The sequence below is a fragment of the Marmota flaviventris genome, chromosome 10, assembly GCF_047511675.1.
Source record: "Marmota flaviventris isolate mMarFla1 chromosome 10, mMarFla1.hap1, whole genome shotgun sequence".
Lineage (NCBI taxonomy): Eukaryota > Metazoa > Chordata > Mammalia > Rodentia > Sciuridae > Marmota > Marmota flaviventris.
In genome coordinates this window covers 104,797,785-104,819,323 of record NC_092507.1, presented here as the reverse complement: position 1 = coordinate 104,819,323, position 21,539 = coordinate 104,797,785, and the positions used below count along the sequence as shown (strand labels likewise).

Below are 21,539 nucleotides of genomic sequence, written 5' to 3'. Positions count from 1 at the left end.
AACTTATATCAGCATCATTTGTTAAAGACAATTTCCTTTTTTCATTGCATTGATTTGGCAATTTGCTTGATAATCAAGTAATCAGATTATGTGTGCATCTATTTCTGGACTCTATTCTGTTACACTGATCTATTTGTTAGTGTGCCATTAAAACACTGTCTTACTATAGCTTTATAGGAAGTCCTCTAAATTTGTCTGTTTTTTAAAGGTTGTCTGACTACCAAAGCCTCTGTATTTCCAGATTATTTTACAATAGGTTTGTTAGTTCCCCCAAAATAATCTATTTGAATTTTGATTTGGACAGTATTGAATCTAGAAATAAATTTATGAGAATGGATACCATTAACAATATTGTGGGATTCAATCCATGAGTGCAGTACATCTCACCCATTATTATGGGTCCTTATTAACTTCTTTCAATGATGTTTTGCAGTTTTCATTGTTAAGAACTTGCATCTTCTAACAGATATATTTCAAGATTTCCAATTTTTTTGATGTCATTATTAAAAAAGGCTGAATAATTCCATTTTCAACTGTTTTTTTTCCCTAGAAAAATTCTTCCTATTATAGTCATGCTGGACAAAACGTGGTAATTCTGTTTGATTGCACCTTATTTTCAAGAAGATATAACAAACAATTTTGGATGAGATAAATTCTACTTACTTAAAAACTATACAATTTATAGAACATATAACATACAAGACAGATAAGACTATCTAGTGATGTTTACAGAAATAATTTTTCCATTAAGTAAGAAAAATTTTGTGTGTGGCAGGGGGATATATTATAGACTTTCATTAAGTTTGTATTGCTGTCCTAATTTTAGCGAAGGAATAGTTATAGACACTAGCAATTATCCCAGTATATAATAAATTAAGTATATATTTGAATGCTCAACAGATATGACAGAGCTACATTGTGGTTGGGAACACACCTAATTTACTGAATAGTTACTTAGGATTTAAAAAATTTTTTTTAGTTATACATGGGCACAATCTTTATTTTGTTTATTTATTTTTATGTGGTGCTGAGGATTGAACCCAGAGTCTCACATGTGAGAGGCGAATGCTCTACCGCTGAGCCACAACCACAGCCTCAACTTAGAATTTTTACAGTTTGCATTTAGGGCATATGTTAAAAACAGGGAAATTTATTTTTATTAAATTTTTAAAGAGAGAGAATTACAATCCTCATACAGGAGATAAATAAAATTTCTCATAAATTATTTATATGCATATAACATAATTACCATATATGTATATGTATATATATGGCATAATTACCATACTCAGTTGATTATGATATCCATCCTTATTTATGTACACTATGGTTTGTTTAGGGTTTTGAAAAACTCACTAAGCAAGAAGAGTAAGAAAGGATTAAGAGGATAAGCATAGTATAAAAAAATTCTGAATCTCTACCTCCATCTTCACAGTCTTCAGGGGCTTTGGCTTTTTTACAGAGACGAGGATCCAACCAGGTGGTCGTCTTGGTATTGTGGCTGTAGAATAAAGATCTCAATTAGAAATAGCAAAATAAAGAGGAAGAAAAGTAATTCCAAAGCTAAGATTAAAAGTGACTAAAAAGCATATGGTATTGGAACATTTATCTCCTACAGCCTCCATTTGTATTCCTCAAATTCAATAATCTTATTGTTCTCAGTCTGTTACTTCAAAACTACCAAGACAGAAAGATAATGCTAGAGGCACTAATTTGAGAATGAAGACTTTAAAGAAGGGATCAAATGTCAAGTACAGAAAAACACTTTTTTAAGCAGTCAAAAACATTTCAAAGGGTGGGCACAGAGCCATAGACTGCATCACCTAGCCAGCTAAGTCGCATTTAAAACCTTGTTAGCTTGCTGGCTGAATTTCTTCTTTTCTTCCTTCAGAAAAATATTATGTTTCTTGAGTATCTATGATATATATGTACTGTCCTGGGGTCTAGGAATATAGAGACAAATTATCAGACAGAATTTCTGCCCTCACAGGGACTCCTTACAATAAATAGGATAAAATAAAACAAAAGTTTTAAAGTGGCTGTTTCTGCAACATGCAAGGAAAAACAATGTGTTTGTTCATCCTGCGGGGGTGGGGGGAGAAAAAAATAACTTGCCCCTGCTTCTTTCTATGAAGCAAGTCAAAGATACTTTCAGAGAGCAGTGTCTGTTTAATTCCATTACAAGCCAGTCAGCTAGCTTCAGGTCAGGTCACCATGCAGTAAATAGTAATGCTAAAATGAAACTATCACACTGCTAAGTAGACACTGTTAGCTTAAGTCTCCGAAATACAAAGATATTAAAGAAGAAAAATTTGCAGAAGAATATACAGATTGGCAACAAAATGTAAATTAATTATTAAAAGAACTGTTAGAATAACAACGTGAATACGTTTTTTCCTCAGTATCTTTAACATGAGATAAACTCAGTACTCTCTGCCTTGTCCACTCTTAGGAGATGAAGTCAGTGATTTCAGGGCATTAACCGTATCTCCTATGCCTTTTCTAACCCCAGAGCTGCTTAGAGAGACATATGAACATTTTTTTTTTTTTTTGGTCTGCTGATAACAGGTAATCTATGTAGAAAAAAAATGGAAAGTGTTTCTAGAAAGTCTGTGCTTATTTCACTCTTTCAGAGAGATAATCTCCCCAAGTGAAAATCAGTTAAATCAGTTTTAACAAAATAAAAGGAATCAGAACTCAAAGAGGTCTAGGAGTACACAGATGGTTAGAGGGAAAAAAACACCCACAACAAAAACCATGGAGGTATCCTGCTAACCCAAACTCAAAACTGCTATATGAGAAAAGCCCAACTTTGATTCCAATGAGCCAAAATTTTATTGATTAAATCAGCAGATACAGGCAATCCTGTAGAATTTTGCCTGATATTTCCCAAGGTTAAAAAAAGAGCTGTTTTTAGGCTATTCCTAACCTGTAATAACTAAAGACTATGGACCTATGTTAATATTCTTTTCTTACAGATGCAGACTTTAACACAAATACACCATGCTAGTTAAACACAAATCAAACATATTGACTATAGCAAACAAATAGCTTTATCTAGAGTAAATTTTCAAGTATTCTAAATATCAACCCCTTATCCAATATGAAGATAATTTCTCCTGCCAGTGTTCTTTGCTGTGTGGAAGTGTCCAAGTCTGATGTGGTCCCACTTGTCTATCCTGCTTTGTTGCCTCTGTTTTTGGTGTCGGAAGTTCCTGCCAAATCCAGTGTCATGAAGCTTTCCCCTGTGTTTTCCTCTAGAAAGTTTACAGTTTGGGCCTTACATTTATGTTTTTAATACATTCAAATAATATTAAACTATAAAGAGATTTCTTTTATACATTCTCTGCACCTCCATAACATACTTACTTATCTCTATTCGTAGAGTGAAGTATTGTCAGATCCAATGTCTCATAATCTGTTTCTAAAGATATTTTAGCCACTTCTAACCTTAAAGAATCCCTTAAGTTTCTGGGGTGTGGTAGCATACACCTGTAATCCCAGTGGCTCAGGAGGCTGAGGCAAGAGGATTGCATGTTCAAAGCCAGCCTCAGAAACTTAGTGAGGTCCTAAGCAACTTAGGAGACCCTGCCTCAAAATTAAAAATAAAAAAAGACTGGGGACGTGGGTCAGTGGTTGAATACACCTGGGTTCACTTCCCAATACTTTAAAAAAAAAAGTATCCCTTAAATTCCATAGACAGAAGTATATCTTGTTGTGTCTGTTTTGTATAATGTTTACATAAATTTATTAATTTCTGCATATGGTAAAGAGAATAACATATACTCAAGATCTATGTTTTATGAATACTAAATGCTACTTAGTACAGCAAGGTGCTTATTCTATGGGAAGGATCTGGAATTAGAACCATTTGAGGAAACAGATTCAAGTCCCTCACCTTAATTAACTTCTGAATATATATTCTTTGTGTGTAGTGCCCAGTCCTCAATACTTAACTGTTATTTGTCAATATTCTATAACTTCACTATATTAATCTTCTAACTCTGAACACACTGCTTTAAATGAGAATAACAAGTGCATAAAAATTTAAAAAAAAAACGTCATAATGAAACTTTTAGTAAATTATTTGCATAATATTATTCTCTGATGCAAACAACATTCAGTTTTAGGTTGATCTAATCATGTGGTATTCAGTACTTTATGAATATTACATTAATAATGCTTTCCATAAAAATTTTTACTTTTATGCATCTATAGTGTATCAGTTACTCTGAGGATCAGTGAAATTTCTTCCTATATTATTTACCTATATTGTTTGAATACATCAAACCTAAATTCTAGGACTGACAATACTTAGCTAAGATAATAATATGTACTCTGCCATGATGATAATTCTTAAAATGCTCATGAAGTTGGATAATCTACCCTAAAGTTAAAAAAAAGGGCAAAGCTAAGCCTCCTTTATTCTTTACATTTTCCATCATTAGTGAGGAGTGTATTTTCAATCTCCCTACTTCTATAAAATCAGAGGCCAAATATATTCTTCCTTTATCCAAGTCAAATAAAATGAAATGGTATCCAGGGAAATACCTAGATTAAAAATCAATTCTTACTTGTATTAAAAACATTTTTAAACAAAGAAAAAGAAATGAAAGGCACACAACCAAAATGAGATTAACACCATTCCAGACAATCCTCACAGTGACAGGGCAGATTAGAAGAGATACAGACATTTGCTTACTCAATGAAGTAGATCATCCCCGTGTCAGTGTAGGCCATCTCCCAGTTTTTGGGTAGTGGTTCCAGAGTCTCATCTCTCATCATATAATTTCTAAAGTCCACGGAGCTATTTGTTTGGTTATAACTTGGAACAGTCTTCATCCAGTCAGATGACTCAGAATGCCTCTCTCTGTTTTCTGTCATTGTTCAAAACAGAACAGCATGAAAAGTAGGCAAAGTTATACTCTTCTTTAAGTCCCTCTTCATTTCTAACAAAATGCCAAACATTTTTTATATATGTATATATATATAAAATATATAAACCCCACGAGAGAGCGTTGCCCCTTTGAATTTTCAGGCCTAATCAGCTCGTGCCGGTCCTCTAACGGACCTACTTAACCCAGTGAGGATGAGTGTGCAGCTGCTGTCCCCACTCTAGCGGGTGGGCAGCCATCTCCTTGCTTCCAATAAATCTCTTGGCTGAACCTCTATTTCGGTGTAATAGATCCACTTTCATTTCATATATATATATACACACATACACACACACATATTTGTGCAATTATATATTTCAAATTTACTTATTATGTCCTCATTCTGCTATAAATTTTGAGATAACAAATAAACATACCCAATTCTTTTCATTTACTAATTCACATTAACCCCTAGAGTATATTTGATGCTAGTATGGGAGAGTAGCAACAAAACAACTGTGGATTCAATTCAGTATAAATCCTAACAGTAGCATCACCAGTATTTATACATATATATGCATATGTCAAGCTCTATTCTAAGTGATTAACATTAACTCATAATCCTCACAGCAACCCAGTATATATTATTACTAAACTCATTTTATAAATTGAGAAAACTAAAAGAGAGGTTAAGTTAACTTAGTCAAGGTTACATAGTCATTAAATAGCAAAGCTAGGATTTTTTTTATATACTTTATTTTTATTTATTTATTTTTATGTGGTGCTGAGGATTGAACCCAGTGCCTCACATGTTCTAGGCAAGCGCTCTATCACTGGCCACAAACCCAACCCCAAAGCTAAGATTTGAATCTAAGTGGTCTTTGCTCTTAACTGCTACACTAAGCTGCTCATACATTTAAAAAACACTTTTTTAGTTGTCAATGGACTTTTTATTTTTTAATTAATTTATTTATACGTGGTGCTGAGAATCGAACCCAGTGCCTCACACATGCTAGGCATGCACTCTCGCACTGAGCTACAACCTCAGCCCATGCTCATACACTTTTAAAACAGGTCTTTAAATAAAATTTGTCTTTAAAAATTATACTCAAGGGGCTGGGGTTATGGCTCAGTGGTAGAGTGATGTCTAGCATGTGTGAGGCACTGGATTCAATTCTCAGCACCACATATAAATAAATTGATACATAAAATAAAGGTCCATTGACAGTTTAAAAAAAGAATTACACTCAAGGGCTGGGATATAGCTCAGAGGTAGGGCACTTACCTACCAACTAAATAAATAAATAATAAAATTATACTCATTAGACTTCGTTGTTAAATATAATTTTGGGGTAATATTAAAATCCTTTTAGAGTCCCAGATTCTATAATATCAGCAAGTACACTAAAATTTGGTTATTGTATAGGAAGTCAATAATTCATGCACTCACAATTTGTTTCTAGAATTTAAATGATGTTACACAATAATATCATTGTAAAAACTTCAAACTGCAGGCAATGACTAACAATCAGAAAATCTGAGAAAGGCCTTAGATATCATTCCCTATAGTATTTCAACTCCAACATCCTTTATCCAACAAAATCATACAATTCATTAATATTTCTACTTATTAATTTTCACTTTCTCCAACCTCTACCCATTTCCCTATTGCTTTTCTTATCCAACTTAAATTCCAAGATCAACCACTATAATCACTTCCAAGTACTCCTGATTCCTTTGCTTCAACCTGACTTCATCACACTTGCCTGGCTAAACCATAACTCTGCTTTTTCCACCTACTCAATGCTAGCACATGCAGTTGAACATAGACAATGCTAAGGAATTCAGCTTAAATTCATTATCACTAACCTCAGTGGATATTTGATGATACATGACAATCATAGTACATTTATTTAATTGATTCACTCTGACACGCTCCTAGTTAAATATTTCATACCTTCCTTCTCCTTCAGTCATCTACAGTAGTCCTCCTTTTCTGAGGGTGATATGTCCCAAGACCACCCCCTCCCCAGTAGATGCCTGAAACTATGAGTAGGAATGAACCCTATATACAGAGTACTTTGTCCCCCCCATATATACATACCTATGATAGTTTAATTTATAAATATGTACAGTAAGAGACTAGCAGTAATCACTGATAATAAAAGTAGAAAAATTATAACAATATACTGTAATAAAAGTTTTATAAATGTAATCTCTTTCAAAATATATTATTATACAGTAATATTTTCTTACTGCCATCAGTGTGGATAACTGAAACCACGGAAAGTGAAACTGCAGATAAGTGAGGGCTATTGTATGACTTTCCTCTTATCCTTAATTTCATTTGGTGACCCTGTTTCCCATTTCACCAAGAAAATGGAAGCAAGCAGAAGAGAACTCTGCAAATTCCCACCATTCCGTCTATACAGCAACTATACCCATTTACTTCACCATCTGTTACTTCCTGAGAATTGTCCATGTTCCTAGCTAAAGCTAATCCCCATTTATAAATATAGCCTGTCCCCTCTTGCCTACAGCAATTCTCTCATTCTCATTTTCTTCCCTATTTATTAGATCATATCCAGCCACATAAAAACATGTTATTCCCAAATTCCTTAAAAACAAAATAATTCTCCTTCTCTTCTGGCAACCATCTCATGTCTGTCTTTTCATACCAAACTACCTTGACAGAGTTTATAATTGCTACTCCCACTACCACTCTTTCAATTCTCTCAGACCTTCTCATAAAGGCTTTTTAACTTCCATTAAAAACAAACAAACAAAAACCCTGTTACTATCAAGGTCTCCAATATTGTCCACATTGCTAAATCTAATGATCAATTCTCAGTTCACATCTTACTTGTGCTCTCAGAAACATCTGAATGGTGGATCACTTTCTTCCTTGTATACTTAGTGACCCACTAACTGGTATCCCTGTTTATACCCTGCCATCCTGTGTCTATTCTCAACACAGTATGCAGAATGAGCCTGTTAAATCTGTTGTGTACTCTTTTACTCAAAACCTTATCATAGTTTCTAATTTCAGTTACAGCCAAAATTATTCTAAGTACCTACAAGACCTTGCGTAATATGCATTCCTCCCCACCCCTCATTATTTGACTGACCATACTGGTTTCTATCCTGCTCTTCTGTCTTTCATCTCTCTGCTCCAATCACACATAGTGCATTGTCTATGCTGCACTGAACCACACTGGTTTCCTTGCTGTTGTCTGAATATTGCAGGCATACTTCCAACTCAGGGCATTTCTCTGTCTGGAAAGCTCTTCTCTCAGATATTTAGAGTTTATTTCTTTCTTTCAAGTCTTTTCTGCCTATTTAAAATTGCAAACCCTGACCTATTTCTTTTCTTTTTCTTCTTCTTTCTTTCTTTTTTTTTTTTTTTTTTTTTTTTTTTGGTATTAAGAATTGAACCCACTATGCCACATCTCCAGTCCTTTTTATTTTTGAGAGAGGGTATTGCTATGTTGTTTAGGGTGTCCCTAAATTGCTGAGGTTGGCCTCAAATCCATGATCCTCCTGCCTCAGCCTCCTGAGTCTCTGGGATTACAGGTGTGTGCCACTATGCCTGGTTTGACTCCACTATTTCTCATCCATTCTCCTCTGCTTTACTTTTCTCTTTTGTACCGGCTAACACACCACCTGATATTCATTTATGCAGACCACTTCTGACTCTCTTGACTTTCCCATTATCAGGTAAAGTCCATCAGGACAGGGGTTTCTGTCTGTTTTGTTCACTGATTTATTCCCAGTATTTAGTACAAATGGCTAGCTAGCAGTTAGTAGTTTAGAAGGCACTCAACAATTATTTGTTGAGTAAATAAAAAATAAACAAAATGCATGATTTGTTTTCTATGCACAAAAATAACAAAAAAAGGTACCTAAAATAGAAATCAATCTGTAAGGGAGTTACATTCTTGGGAAATAAGTATTATGATCTATAATACTTCTAATATAGTTCCAAGTGATTGAGTAAGGGAGTTTGTATAACATCCAATGACTTGGGAACATGCTGTTTATGTTATACTTATTTTGGAAAAAAATTTTAGCATCACTACATAACATATGTCATCCTATGTGGGCATATTAGCAACCTTTGGGGTTAAATCTTTAGCAAGATATAAAATATGTATTGATGTATACAAATAAGGCACTACCTACCTTTTCCCTACTTCTACTCCTTAACAATTTTCTGGTTTTTCATTTAAATACTTGGAATATTTTCTCTTACAAAGAAATATATAACCTAATGTAAATATCCTGTGGTACCTAAACACAATAGAGAGTGTACAAACTGACTCCCACACACTCTTGGATGTGCTCCCTTTAAATATTAATATCAGAGTATGAAACATCTGGTTTAACAACTGTCTTACATGACTAGCATAAACTATTGATATTCAGATAGGTTTATCTCTTAGGGAATCACAGTGATCACCATAAAGCTCTGCATTTGGATGTTAAAAATAAAAAAGAATCTTCTTTCCTCCTAAGTCAAGAATATATAATTCCATATTGGGACAGATTCATGGTCTCTAATCCTAGTGTTCACCATTTTAAAATATTAACAGAATTAATTTTGTAGGACTGCAAATTTGACATGAATATTAAAAGTCTATCATATCATATTATGATATGATAATTTCCCTTAGTAATCTCTAAAGAATTAGGTATAAATTTCCTTAAACCTTTCCAACCCCAATTTCAGTCTTTACACCCAAATATATCAAGTAATTCATTTAACATTAAACATGCTATGTGGCACAACGGTGTGAGAAATTAGAATGATAAAATAGAACTCCCAATCTGGAGAGGGAAATAAACAATGAATATATTAAAACAATAAATATAATGTAAATGGCAATTTTTTTCACATGTGAAAAATATTCTTTATTAATTTCTCTCATTTCATTACAAAATGTATGTTGGAAACAATTTGAATAACCTACTTGTGGTTTTTTTGTTTGTTTGTTTGTTTGTTTTTGTTTTTAAATCCCTGGCTTCAAGGACTGAGAATCTCCCTATCTTTTACCAAGTATTGGGAAACATTGATTATTGTAGTCAATAGGTTATCATTCTGCTATTTATTTTCTCTTCTCAAGCTCTGAAAAAAATGTCCTCTGTATAAATTAAACAACAACACCAAAAAAATATAGAATGCTTCACAAATTTATGTGTCATCCTTGTGCAGGGGCCATAATCTTCTCTGTATCGTTCCAATTTTAGTATATGTGTTGCCAAAGTGAGCACTAAATGGCAAATTTTAATAACTGATGAAGAAAAGATCAAGGTCCTTTGGGAAAATGATATGGAGATGGGGACATGATATGCAAACTTGGGGACATGAACAATTTTTTTTTTTTTAGTTCCTACTTTGTGCCAGGCACTGTTTTTGGTACACTCCCAGTTACAAACTTAAGAATCACAGAATTATTTAGGGATACTGAATAGGATATTTCACCACTAAATTTCTGTTGGTTTTATATGTAATAAAAAAATAAGAGCATCAAAGCAAAAAAAAGAAAATTTTTTGAGTGAATTCAGAATTTAAATAAAAATATTAACAAACCTTTTGGATAATTTTTACTGGCATATATCTAAACTTCCAAGTACTTTTGTTTGAGCTAAAGGCTACATTATAAAACATCTATATTTTGCTTTTATCCTATAAAATAGGACGTAAGTCAATAAGATTTCCCTATTCCAGAGTCAAAGATGAACCTCAGATATTTTAAGGAATACAGTAATGGCATATTATTTTATTACTGGTAGTTTTTCATACATTTATTAAAATTGGGACAACCCATTTTAGTTTATAGATGGTCTACAGAAATATACATTACTCTACACACAGCCTTCTCAAAACATTGGAAGCTTTCCATGCTTCAGCAAAAACTTTACTACTTTCAATTAAATGTCAGTACAGCCAACCCATAACATCCATTAGAAGTTGTTCATCTGTTTACTGACCTGCGCTTCCACTGCCATTAATAGCATCCTTGTCTTCATCTTCTTCCTCTTCAGGAAGAGAGCTGTCCATTCTTTCCATCTTGCTGACAGATGTTGTTCGTTTTCTTTGGGATTCTGTGTCAAACTCATTATCAAAGAGGACCTGATCAACTGGATCTGGCTGGAAAGGGCTGGGTTCTGCTGGAGGCTTGGGAGTTCCATAGAAGTTTCCTGAAGTGGACAAAATAATAGCAGCTGAAATCTTCATGCTGAATTGACTCAGAATAATATGGCCTACTGTATATCCCTACTGTTTCTTACACTGAAGTTTTGGAATATCTACCATTGTCCAAAAGGTCGACCTAAGCACTCCTTGTGAGAGAAGGAGGTAGAAATAACAGAAAGAACTAATTTCTCAAGAGCCCTTTATCATATATCATCTAACATTTGAATACTACTAAGGCCAGGAAGTTGATCCATCCATCCTTCCATCCTTCCATCCTCCCTCCCTCCCTCCCTTCCTCCCCGCCCCCCCCCATCTTGATTATTGCTCCTACAAGACTTGCTTTACATGGGCTTTGAATTAGGACCTAACTTGTAAATTTAAAAGCATCAAAGCTGTCATGTAAGACGAACTAGTACAAAAGGTGGGAGGTAAAGACAATAAAAATAACTCAAATAATTTTGTTTTAATATACGTAATGTATTACTTTAGTAAGATGAGGAAATATGTGGGCAAAGGATAAAGCTAAGAACTAAGCAGTTTGCAAAGAAATATGGATTGCTGATATAATTTTTACTTTAAAAATTTTTAAATTTTCTGAGCATTCTAATTATATTATCTGACAATCTATTGAACAAATAGTGACATTATTAGTCTAATTCAATATTGGCTTATTCTCATGAAAGCAAGAAATTAATTTTCTCTTGAGGATTAGTGGTTTTTGCAGTAAAAATAAACATTCCAGAGTAGAAGGAAAACAACTGAATATCTTCTCAAATTGTCAAGTGGCTTCCTTCCTTGAGGCAGCCCAACACAATAGGAAAGCACAGCTACATTAACAGTGTGTAGCTTCCACTAGGTGTGACCTTATATTAGTTGTTATGCTAATTTTATAAAAAGTAAATATGATTAGAAAGTAAAATACTCATGATATTTTATTTTAAAAATCCACAACTTTCAATCAAATTCTTTGAAGCTAGGGAGATAATTAAGATGCTCATATATATAAGGTCAATTTATGAGGTAGATGCATTTTTTTCCTGGGTAGAAAAAAATCATAGGTTGCTCCCTGTAGCACTAAGACTCATTTACGAATGACACAGTTAATCTTAGGTTGGGAATGTTTGAGGGAGAAAGTGTCAAAATTAATTCCTGAAAGTTTAATTTTGAGTGGTGTCATTAAATAGTCAAGACAAAACAATAAACTCACACTAAAAAACTTTTCAACTACATCTGTCTCTCCCACTCAACTACTCCCTTGTTTCCAAATCCATGTTTGAAATGGTTGCTTATTTCACAAAGACAGATGCAAAAATCTGTATTAACACACTCCAGACTTTGCAAATTTCCTGGGTCCTAAGTACAAAACCAATGGAAAAGCAGGTTAAGGCTGGGAAGCAGCTCAGTGGCAGAGCACTCTCCCGACTATGTGAGACCCTAGATTCCATACCAACTATAAGAAAAAGAAAAGAAAAAAAAACCAACAACATGGGGCTGGGGTTGTGGCTCGGTTGTACACAGTGTTTACCTGGCATGTGTGAGACACTGGGTTAGATCCTCAGCACCACATAAAAATAAATAAAAAATAAAGGTACTGTGTCCAGCTAAAAAAAAAAAATATATATATATATATATATGTGTGTGTGTGTGTGTGTGTGTGTGTGTACACACACACACACACACACACACAAAAGGAAAACCACTACCATCAACAAAAACACAAATACTGGTTACTACTTCTCTGGGCAGAGAGTACAGAAATAATCCAAATAGAGGGGTGGCCAGGGAATAAAATATTCTAGGATCTCATTTTTCCTTTACTGTGGCCAATAATCATACTCTGAAGGAATAAGGATATATCCTGTGACAGAAATAAAAAGTCCACTTTTCTAAGGATGATGGTAGTCATCCATAGTCACTAAAAATTTAATAATTATTATCTAACTCTAGAAAGTTTAACTTTTTCCTAAGGGGAAAATTGGAAAAATGCAAGATATTAGAGCTGCTATCCATAATCACTGCAAAGATTTCAAAACTTCAGAATAAATTTTGGCAGTTTCCTTGTTTAGAAAGGTAATCATTGCATATACCTATAATTCCAGTGGCTTGGGAGGCTGAAGCAGGAGGACTGCAAATTCAAAGCCAGCCTTAGCAACTTGGCAAGATCCTAAGCAATTTAATGAGATCCTGTCTCAAAATAAAAAATCAAATCAAAAGGGCTGGGAATATGACTCAGTAGTTAAGCACCCCTGGGTTCAATTCATAGTACAAAAAAAAATTAATCATTGGGCTTAGTAATCTTAAACCATTGATAAATATTAACATTCCAGATGGCAAGGTATAAAATTCCAAGGTTTGTAAACCCTGACTGTAATTACTAACAGAAAAAAATTTAAAAAAAAATTTTGGAACTTTTCTTTTTCTTCCAAAGGCCGCTGCACTTTTATAATATAATTGCCAACAATTAAATAATTCAAATATACATAAAATTATAGATAACAATATTAGAATCATATTAGAAATATATATTTTATTTATATAAATTTATACTTATTTACATACACATTATCCAGATAGTACCACTGCAAGATTTCTTTGAAATTTTCCTTCTTTCTTTCTGAGGATATACATACCTAATCGTAAATACAATTGAAGCCCTAATTTCCTGACCAATCCTTCCCACTGCCTCCCTGAGTTGTCCTGAAGGTGGTACATGTCATTCTTCCTAAATACTGTATACAAATAGGGTATATATACATGCATCCATAACAAATAAATATTATTGTTTTTAGCAAAAGTCTGAGTGTTTTCATAATGTTTCATTATTTTCATAAAGAATATATTGTACATATACTTTTGTAACTTTCTTTTTATTCAATTATATTTCAAGAACATATCCATGTTATACATATAAACATATTTTATTCAATTTCTGTGTAATAAATCCATAAATCATAAATCCATCTTTATGAACAAAAAATGCATTTTATTCATTCCCCATCTACAGAAGAGTTATTTCTATTTCTATTCTGTCGCTATTTCAAACAGTGTTATAATGGATATTTCTGGCTCCTATGTACATAAATACATGGAAAACAGTTTCTCTAGGGTACATATCTAGAGAAGGAACTGCTAGGTCAGTTACTGAATTTACCAGTTATTGCCAAAATGTTCTCCAAAGCGACTGTACCATTTTATATTCTTGCCAACAATGTATGGAAAATTCAATTTCTTGCAATTATTAGACTTAATTTTTTTTTTAACCAATCTGATAGGTGTGAAATGAGGTATGATTGTTGAGCCATGTGTTGTAGCACACACCTGCAATCCCAGTGACTCAGGAGGCTGAGGCCAGCCTGAGAAACTTAGGGAGACACTGTCTCAAAATAAAAAAGTAAAAAAGGGGCTGGGGATATAGTACAGTGGGCAAAGCACCTCTGAGTTCAATCCCTAGTAGCCCAAAAATAAAATTAAATATATAATGTTTTAATTTACATTTCCTTTGAATTAAGCACATAGTAGACAATAACTGAAAATATGCAATATGCCACTTTATCATATACCAAGTTCTTATGCTTCATGGATGCAAATCTAAGAAAGTATTTTTATACTTTAAGGACAGAAGACTTTGTAAACAAAACTTCAAAAGCACAATTATAAAAAAAAAGTAATGAACTGATGTTTAATTTTTTTTAAATTTATTTTTTAGTTATAGGTGGATGCAATATCTTTATTTTATTTTTATGTGGTGCTGAGGATTGAACCCATTGCCTCACACACAGTAGTAGGTGAGCGCTCTCCCTCTGAGCCACAACCCCAGGCCCTGATTTTTAAATTTTAAAAATTCTGTTTAATGAAGAAATACAAGACAAGATTAACAGGTGACAGAATGGGAGAAAATATCTACATCTAGTAAGAGAGTAATATCTAAATATCTAAGGAAAACCCATAAATCAGAATATGACTGAGATCTCAACTTGGGAAAAAATGAACAAAGAAAATGAATGTAGTGCATAATTTGCAGAAGTTCAAAAGACTAATAGGCACATGGAAAAATGCTCAGACTCTCTTGACTACCAGAGAAACTAAAATTAGAATGAGATACCACTTCTATAACCATTAGATTGGCAAAATTATGTAACTGAATAATGCCAAGTACTGGGAGATGGTGCCATTATTATAGCTGCTACAGAAACCTTTGTGTACTTCTAGGGAGAAAAGAGACTGGAGAGGGACCAAAACTATTTCATCAGACAAGGATACATACAGTCTACAAGTCAATAACTCGGCTCTTGGGTATATATTCTACAGACATTCTCATACATTTGTAAAAAGACATGTGAGAACGTTCATCTTTACTTATAGTAACAGGGAGTTTGAGGGAAGGCCATCACTAGGAGAATAATTAAGTTAAGTGCAATGGATTACACACAAATACAGTATATCAACATGGGTGCATCTAAAAACAAAGTAATAAATGAAATGATAAAAATCTGAATGATAAATATATATGACACAGTTCAGTTGTAAACAATAAATATGCACACAAGACATAACATACATTGTGCAAGAACACATAGAAAAACATACATATTAAACACATCAGAATGATTAACTATAAGAGGGAGGCTATCTGTGTAAAAGTCAAAACAAACAAGCAGCTGTCCTTTCCTCTAAGCCTTCACTGGCAATCTTCTCTGAGGAAGATATTCCTATTCATTTCTTTAAATCCTTTGTTGTTGTTTTCTTCATAACAATTTATAGTTTTTTGACTATTTTCCCCCACTAAGAGATAGGATTAAGGCAGTGGCATTTCAGTCTTATTCATCCGAGTACTACTAGGCTCTCTTACAGTGTTTGGCACATAGTAGGTACTTAACAAATGATTGCTGAATGAATGAAATAGGACAAAATGAATGAGTGAATGAATGAATGAATGAGGGAGTCATGGTAGCTAAACCCAGAAAGGATAGTTAGATAAAACTTGTCAGGTAAAAAATGGCTGAAGATTTTAAATAGGAGAGGGACATGATCAGAAGTATGCTTAAGGAGGATCAGCATGGTAGCAATGGACAGGCTGGATTGGACAGAGGAAGAAATTGAACATAAAAGACCAACTGCAATAGGCCAGACATGAGCTGATTCAGTAGGCTTCAATGAGATAGTGAAGGTGAAAAGAAGGGCATTGTGAAAGTGGGTACAAAGGAAGAAATGACTAGATGTGGTAACTGACTGAAGTGAAGTGCAAGAAAAGGGAGGAAGTAAATGATGACTCCACTGTTTTGAGCTTGGGGTACTGCTACAGAGAGAAATTATGAAGAATTAAAATGCAAATGTGGATATGTTGTATTTAGGGTTAGATATTATTCTTCATCATCTGAGGCCCTGAAGATAATATCAAGTAAGAAAGACATGATCACTACTACTATCAGAGTTTATGGAATAGGCAATTATAATAGCACGATAAAGCAAAGATGGAAAAGTAAAGGGTGCTATGGAGTGGATAAGCTTGCCAGGAAAAAAGCATGTTAGATAAGGAAAAATAAATAGACCTAAGAGAATCATTTAAAAATTGAAACTGATCTCAACTGTACTTTCTGGAATCAAGTGGGTAGAGATATTAAAAGAAAACCAATTATTCTGTTTTTATTGCCCACCCCCCAGCAAGTTATGTTCCCTTCTCCAAGATAGTCAAGGTACATACAGGTTTTTATAAGTATACAGATTTTTATTCCCAACCACAATAGAGAGCAATCAATAAATGCTTGTTGAGTTCTGATGATGACTGTAAATTACTATGAAATAGGCATGCTAGTCAGTTTGATTTTTAGTATATTATTTACAATTAAATTTATAATATGAAGAAATGTTTCTATTTTGGTTTAATCCCATCTTATTTAGCAAATTATAAAATCTCCTCATCAAAGGAAAATTTTCCTAAGAAACTTTTAGAAATAGTATTTTACTGATCAAGTTCCCTCTGAATTAATTCATCATTCAGATAGTTTTCTGAGTGTTGTTAATATTAGGGGACATACCATCATAAGTTCCACTTTCTAACAATGCTCCACTCTCTTCCAGTGCTTTGAACTGTTCAACAGAAATGAAATTATAGTCCACCCCTGGAACTTCCCCATCCCTGGGGGCCCTTGTAGTGCCTAAAGAAAAAAGAAAAAAAACAGGTTGCAAAGTACTTTTAAACTTACAAAATATTCAGAGTATCAGAAAATTCAGTTTATAGAGGCACAGACTATTGGATATATTGCATTTGCTAGAATGAGGATCAGAAAATTTCAGGCAACTTAACATTATTAGGTGAAAGTAGGACAATAAATGTAGAATGAGTAAATATACTTTAATAAAATCTACAGATAGCCATGAAATTCAGAACCAAAAAAACCCCACTAAAATAATTTTAGTGCTAAAAAAGGCTTAATCTCTTAAAACACAACATTTAATCTCAATTATCATTACTTAACAATAAGTAGAAATAAATTCACCATTAAGAGACTTCATTTTCTCCCTCCAACTTTATTCAAGTAAAAGTTGACAAACAAAAATTGTGTCTACTTGTGATGTACAATGTGATATTTTGCACATATTGTGTAAGACAGAATTAATTAAGTACTGGGGATTGAACCCAAGGGGCCTTTTACCACTAAGCTACATCCCAAGCCTTTTCTATATTTTATTTTGAGAGGGTCTCCTTAAATTGATTAGGGCCTCATTAAATTGCTGAGGTTGGCCTTGAACTTGTGATCCTCCTGCTTCAGCCTACTGAGACACTGGGATTACAGGTTTGTATCACCACACCCTGACAACACACTTAATTTTTAAGTAGTTGTCCTGTGTATGTATCTTATTTTTCTTTCCTAGCATAAATGTAAACTTACATTCTATTTACTAGAGTCATAAAGATAACAAAAAAGAGAAGCAATTTTTATAAGTCTTTTAATGTCCTTTATTTAAAAATTTGGATAAATATTATGAAGTTATTTTAAACTAACCAAAGGTTTAAGATAGGTATTCATATATTTCATCTTAACCGTTATTCTCTTTAAGGAATTTTTAAAAATCACTGTTAAGTAAACTGATTTATAAACTGATTACAGCAACAGATCACTAAACTTCTATATATTAAGGAATTTATAATAAGGTAAAATCTTTCTTCTGTATAAATTCAGGTTGTGGCAGTATTGCTACATCTGACAAATTTCGCTAAATGAGAATCAATCACTTTTATGAACTGATATTAGCAATGTCATGTTAAATACTACACAAAACAAAAAAAGACCCAGGCTTTTCTCTGGACATGGTCTGAGACAGCCTTCCCAAACCTGTTCCTCCACATAGGCTGAGAGTCAGTCATCTCAGGCTCCTCCTTCTACTCCACATTCAGTCACCAAATGCTGTTGATTTCACGTCCTAAATACCTCTAGACATTTCTCCTGGTTCCCACAGTCACCTAATTCATATTACTGTTTGCAGCCTGTGTGGTTGGATCCCCCAGATCAACTCTTGCCTATCCTTGGCTATAACTCCCACCAAATTACAGTCAGAGACTTTTCTTAAAAAAAAAAAAAAAATTGAGCAAAAACAACAACAAAAGATCCTGTAAGCCCTTAAAAGGTTTCCCATGATTCCTGGCATTTTTACAAGGTTCTAGCAATCTTAGCCTCCTCTCCAGTTTCTTTCCCGTCTCACTCCTTTCACACTCCAGGCTTTAGCCATAGTAATCCTCTCTCCCATAACACAATTCTTTCATTGACCCCTTACACTCACTCACTTCCAAATAAGTGAATCCTTTGTTCCTTCCCTAGAGCAATTCCTATTTCTTTTCCCACTCTCACTTCTGCTAACTCAGTCATCCTTCAGGTCTTGGCTTACAAAATTTCTTTAGAGAATCTTCCCTGATTCTTACCTAAGGTATGGCAGCATGCAGAAATTATGTCTGTTTGGTTCGCAATACCCCAAGTCTTGACACAGTGCAAAGATCTTGAAGTGTTCAATGTACATAATTGTCAAATTAAGTGAAATTCTAAATAAATAATGTAATGCCTAGCAATATGCTATTATGTTATAGATTAATTAATGGGAAACTTAATTGCTCTCATATTTTAGTTGCATTACATTCGATTATATTCTGTAACATGAAAAAAATCCACAAAGATAATAATACATTAATTGTAATGACTTGAGAAAATAATGCTTAAGCCAACATTCCATGCAACAAAGACTATATTGAATTCCCCTCCTCATTTTTTAATCCAACTTTTTCTAAAAATAAATATTTCTGTTTTATATAAAAGAGGATACAAGCACTGGAAAACATTTTTTAGCATAATATAATTTTTCATTTTCAAGTATTTTGTGTTTCTCATATGAGCCAAACTACATTATTAGATTCCCTATGTCAGTAATTTTTAGCTTCATATTAAATAAAAATTAACTTTAAGAAGTAAATTCAGTGGGTTAAAATTATTATTTATAATGATCTGTAATAGATGGAACAAGCATAGCACCTCCTTCCCATTAAGAGGTGGGGCCTGTTGCTTCATCCCTTGAGACTCACCTGGATTCATGACTAGCTTTGATTAACTTAATGGAGAGCATGATGTTAAGCAAATTTAGGCGTCTAGACTTCCACCTCCACCCTTTTGGAATGTTCTTGACACCATGCAAGGAAGTTCAGGCTAGACCACTGAATAATTACAGAGTCCCAGCTGACAAACAGCACCAAGGCCTCAGACATGAGTGAGCCATCTTATTAGCCCCTCTATCCACAGTTGAGCTGCCAAAGACTGAAGTTGCGTGAGTGGTCCCAGCTGAGCCCAGCCAACTCACGGAATCACAAGAAGTAACACATGACAGTATTTTAAGTCACTGTGGGGCTGTTATGCAGCAAAGGCTAATTGAGATATTATCCAAATAAATTCTACTATTAAATATAATGACTATATAAAATCCAATTTAACAGCAAACTAGGTTATGGATAATACTGAAAAAAGAGGACTAACCCAAGGGCCAGGAGGAACTGTGTTAGTCTGAGGTTATTAAAAATGGCACAATTTGGAGTAAGACTTTAACCACTCTGGAATTCATTCTCTTTCTGCAAAGTGGTATTAAACAAAATGATTCATGGTTCTTTCCTTTTATATGTATGAATGATATATAGGATTACAACATATGTATATTTCTAAAGACGTAGTAGCTTTGATGTTAATTCTCTCTACAATATTATAAAATTTAACTTTCTTCACAAAAGCCCATACATATAAAAAGTTCTCTTCAATCCCCCATCCTCCTACTTTCCACATTACAGAAAATTTACCTTTATATTCTCCTGATACTTATATATTGCAAAGCTTTTCACATCCCCTCCTTCACTTACTACCACAGTTCTCCTTTTTACACTGATATTTTATTCATGTCTAAAATGTTTACTCCTGTCTCCAATCCCTCCCTCTCATTCTTTCCTGAGTGCATTCCAATCAGCTCATTGTCCCAGCCATTCAGTGACACATGTGCTCTGTTCAACCATAGTCTTCACTTGGCTGAACTCCATAGTTAATTTCAGTCATCATATTACCTGTCCTATGAACAAGTGATATAACTGATCATTCTCCTTTTTTAAAGTACTGAATTACACAGAAAAGTATATGAATTTTAAAGTTGAAAAACTAAAAGTAATTTCACCCATATGAAGAAATACGACACTGACAAAACCCTAAGGCCTGCACATCTGATTTTAAACCTTCAAATTTCCATCCCCCAAAGGAGCCACCATCTTGACATCTGGATGATTTCCTTTCCCATGGCTGCACTGACAAAGGAATGTGTTTCTAAGCAACATATATTAGGTTTATAATTTCATGTGAGTGGAATTATACAATAACATTCCTCCCATGTCCACACAGGATACTTGTTACTAGGTTTTAAAAATTTTTCAGTGTTGAGTGTATAAAGGCACCTCGTGGTGTACTTAATGTGCAAGTGCATTATGAGATTAAACATTCTTTTTTTATATATTTACTGGCTGCCATGATTTGAAAATGATTTGTCCCCACCTCAACTCATGTTGAAGGCTGGTCCCAAACGTATGATGTTGAGAAGTGGTAAATCCCTTAAGAGATAATTAGTTCATGGGGCTCCATTCTCATGAAGAATTTAATGTAGTTCCTAAAGAGTGGGTTAGTTTTCAAGAGAGAGAGTTGTTAAAAAAAAAAAAAAATGAGCCTAATTCTTCCATTTACTTTTTTGGCACTTGTGCATCTCTTGTGCATGTGCCCACTTTGCCCCTCTGCCATGAGGCCATTATCAGAAGAAGCCAAGCAGATACCAGTGCCAAGCTTAAAGACTTCCAGATCCATGAATTAAAATAAACCTCTTTTATTTATAAATTATCCAGTCTTGGATTTTCTATTATGGCAACAGAAAATGGACTAAGATACGAGGAACATAAATTTCCTGTT

The 21,539-nt window shown here is 33.8% G+C and overlaps 1 protein-coding gene and 1 non-coding gene across 3 annotated transcripts in view; both read right to left on the bottom strand.

The window, feature by feature from the left end:
- Nucleotides 1-21,539, bottom strand: part of Magi3 (membrane associated guanylate kinase, WW and PDZ domain containing 3) — a 245,468-nt gene that overhangs the window by 59,867 nt on the left and 164,062 nt on the right. For both annotated transcript variants that reach the window (XM_027940221.2, XM_027940223.2), the window contains exons 3-6: nt 17,106-17,225; nt 10,866-11,075; nt 4,703-4,877; nt 1,422-1,501 (exon numbers count right to left, since the gene is read on the bottom strand). In XM_027940221.2, coding sequence (XP_027796022.2) covers nt 1,422-1,501; nt 4,703-4,877; nt 10,866-11,075; nt 17,106-17,225 — 585 coding nt within the window. The remainder of the gene's footprint in view (nt 1-1,421; nt 1,502-4,702; nt 4,878-10,865; nt 11,076-17,105; nt 17,226-21,539) is intronic.
- Nucleotides 10,042-10,145, bottom strand: LOC114096782 (U6 spliceosomal RNA). Its single transcript, XR_003583491.1, has one exon. It is a non-coding gene; the product is annotated as a U6 spliceosomal RNA (small nuclear RNA).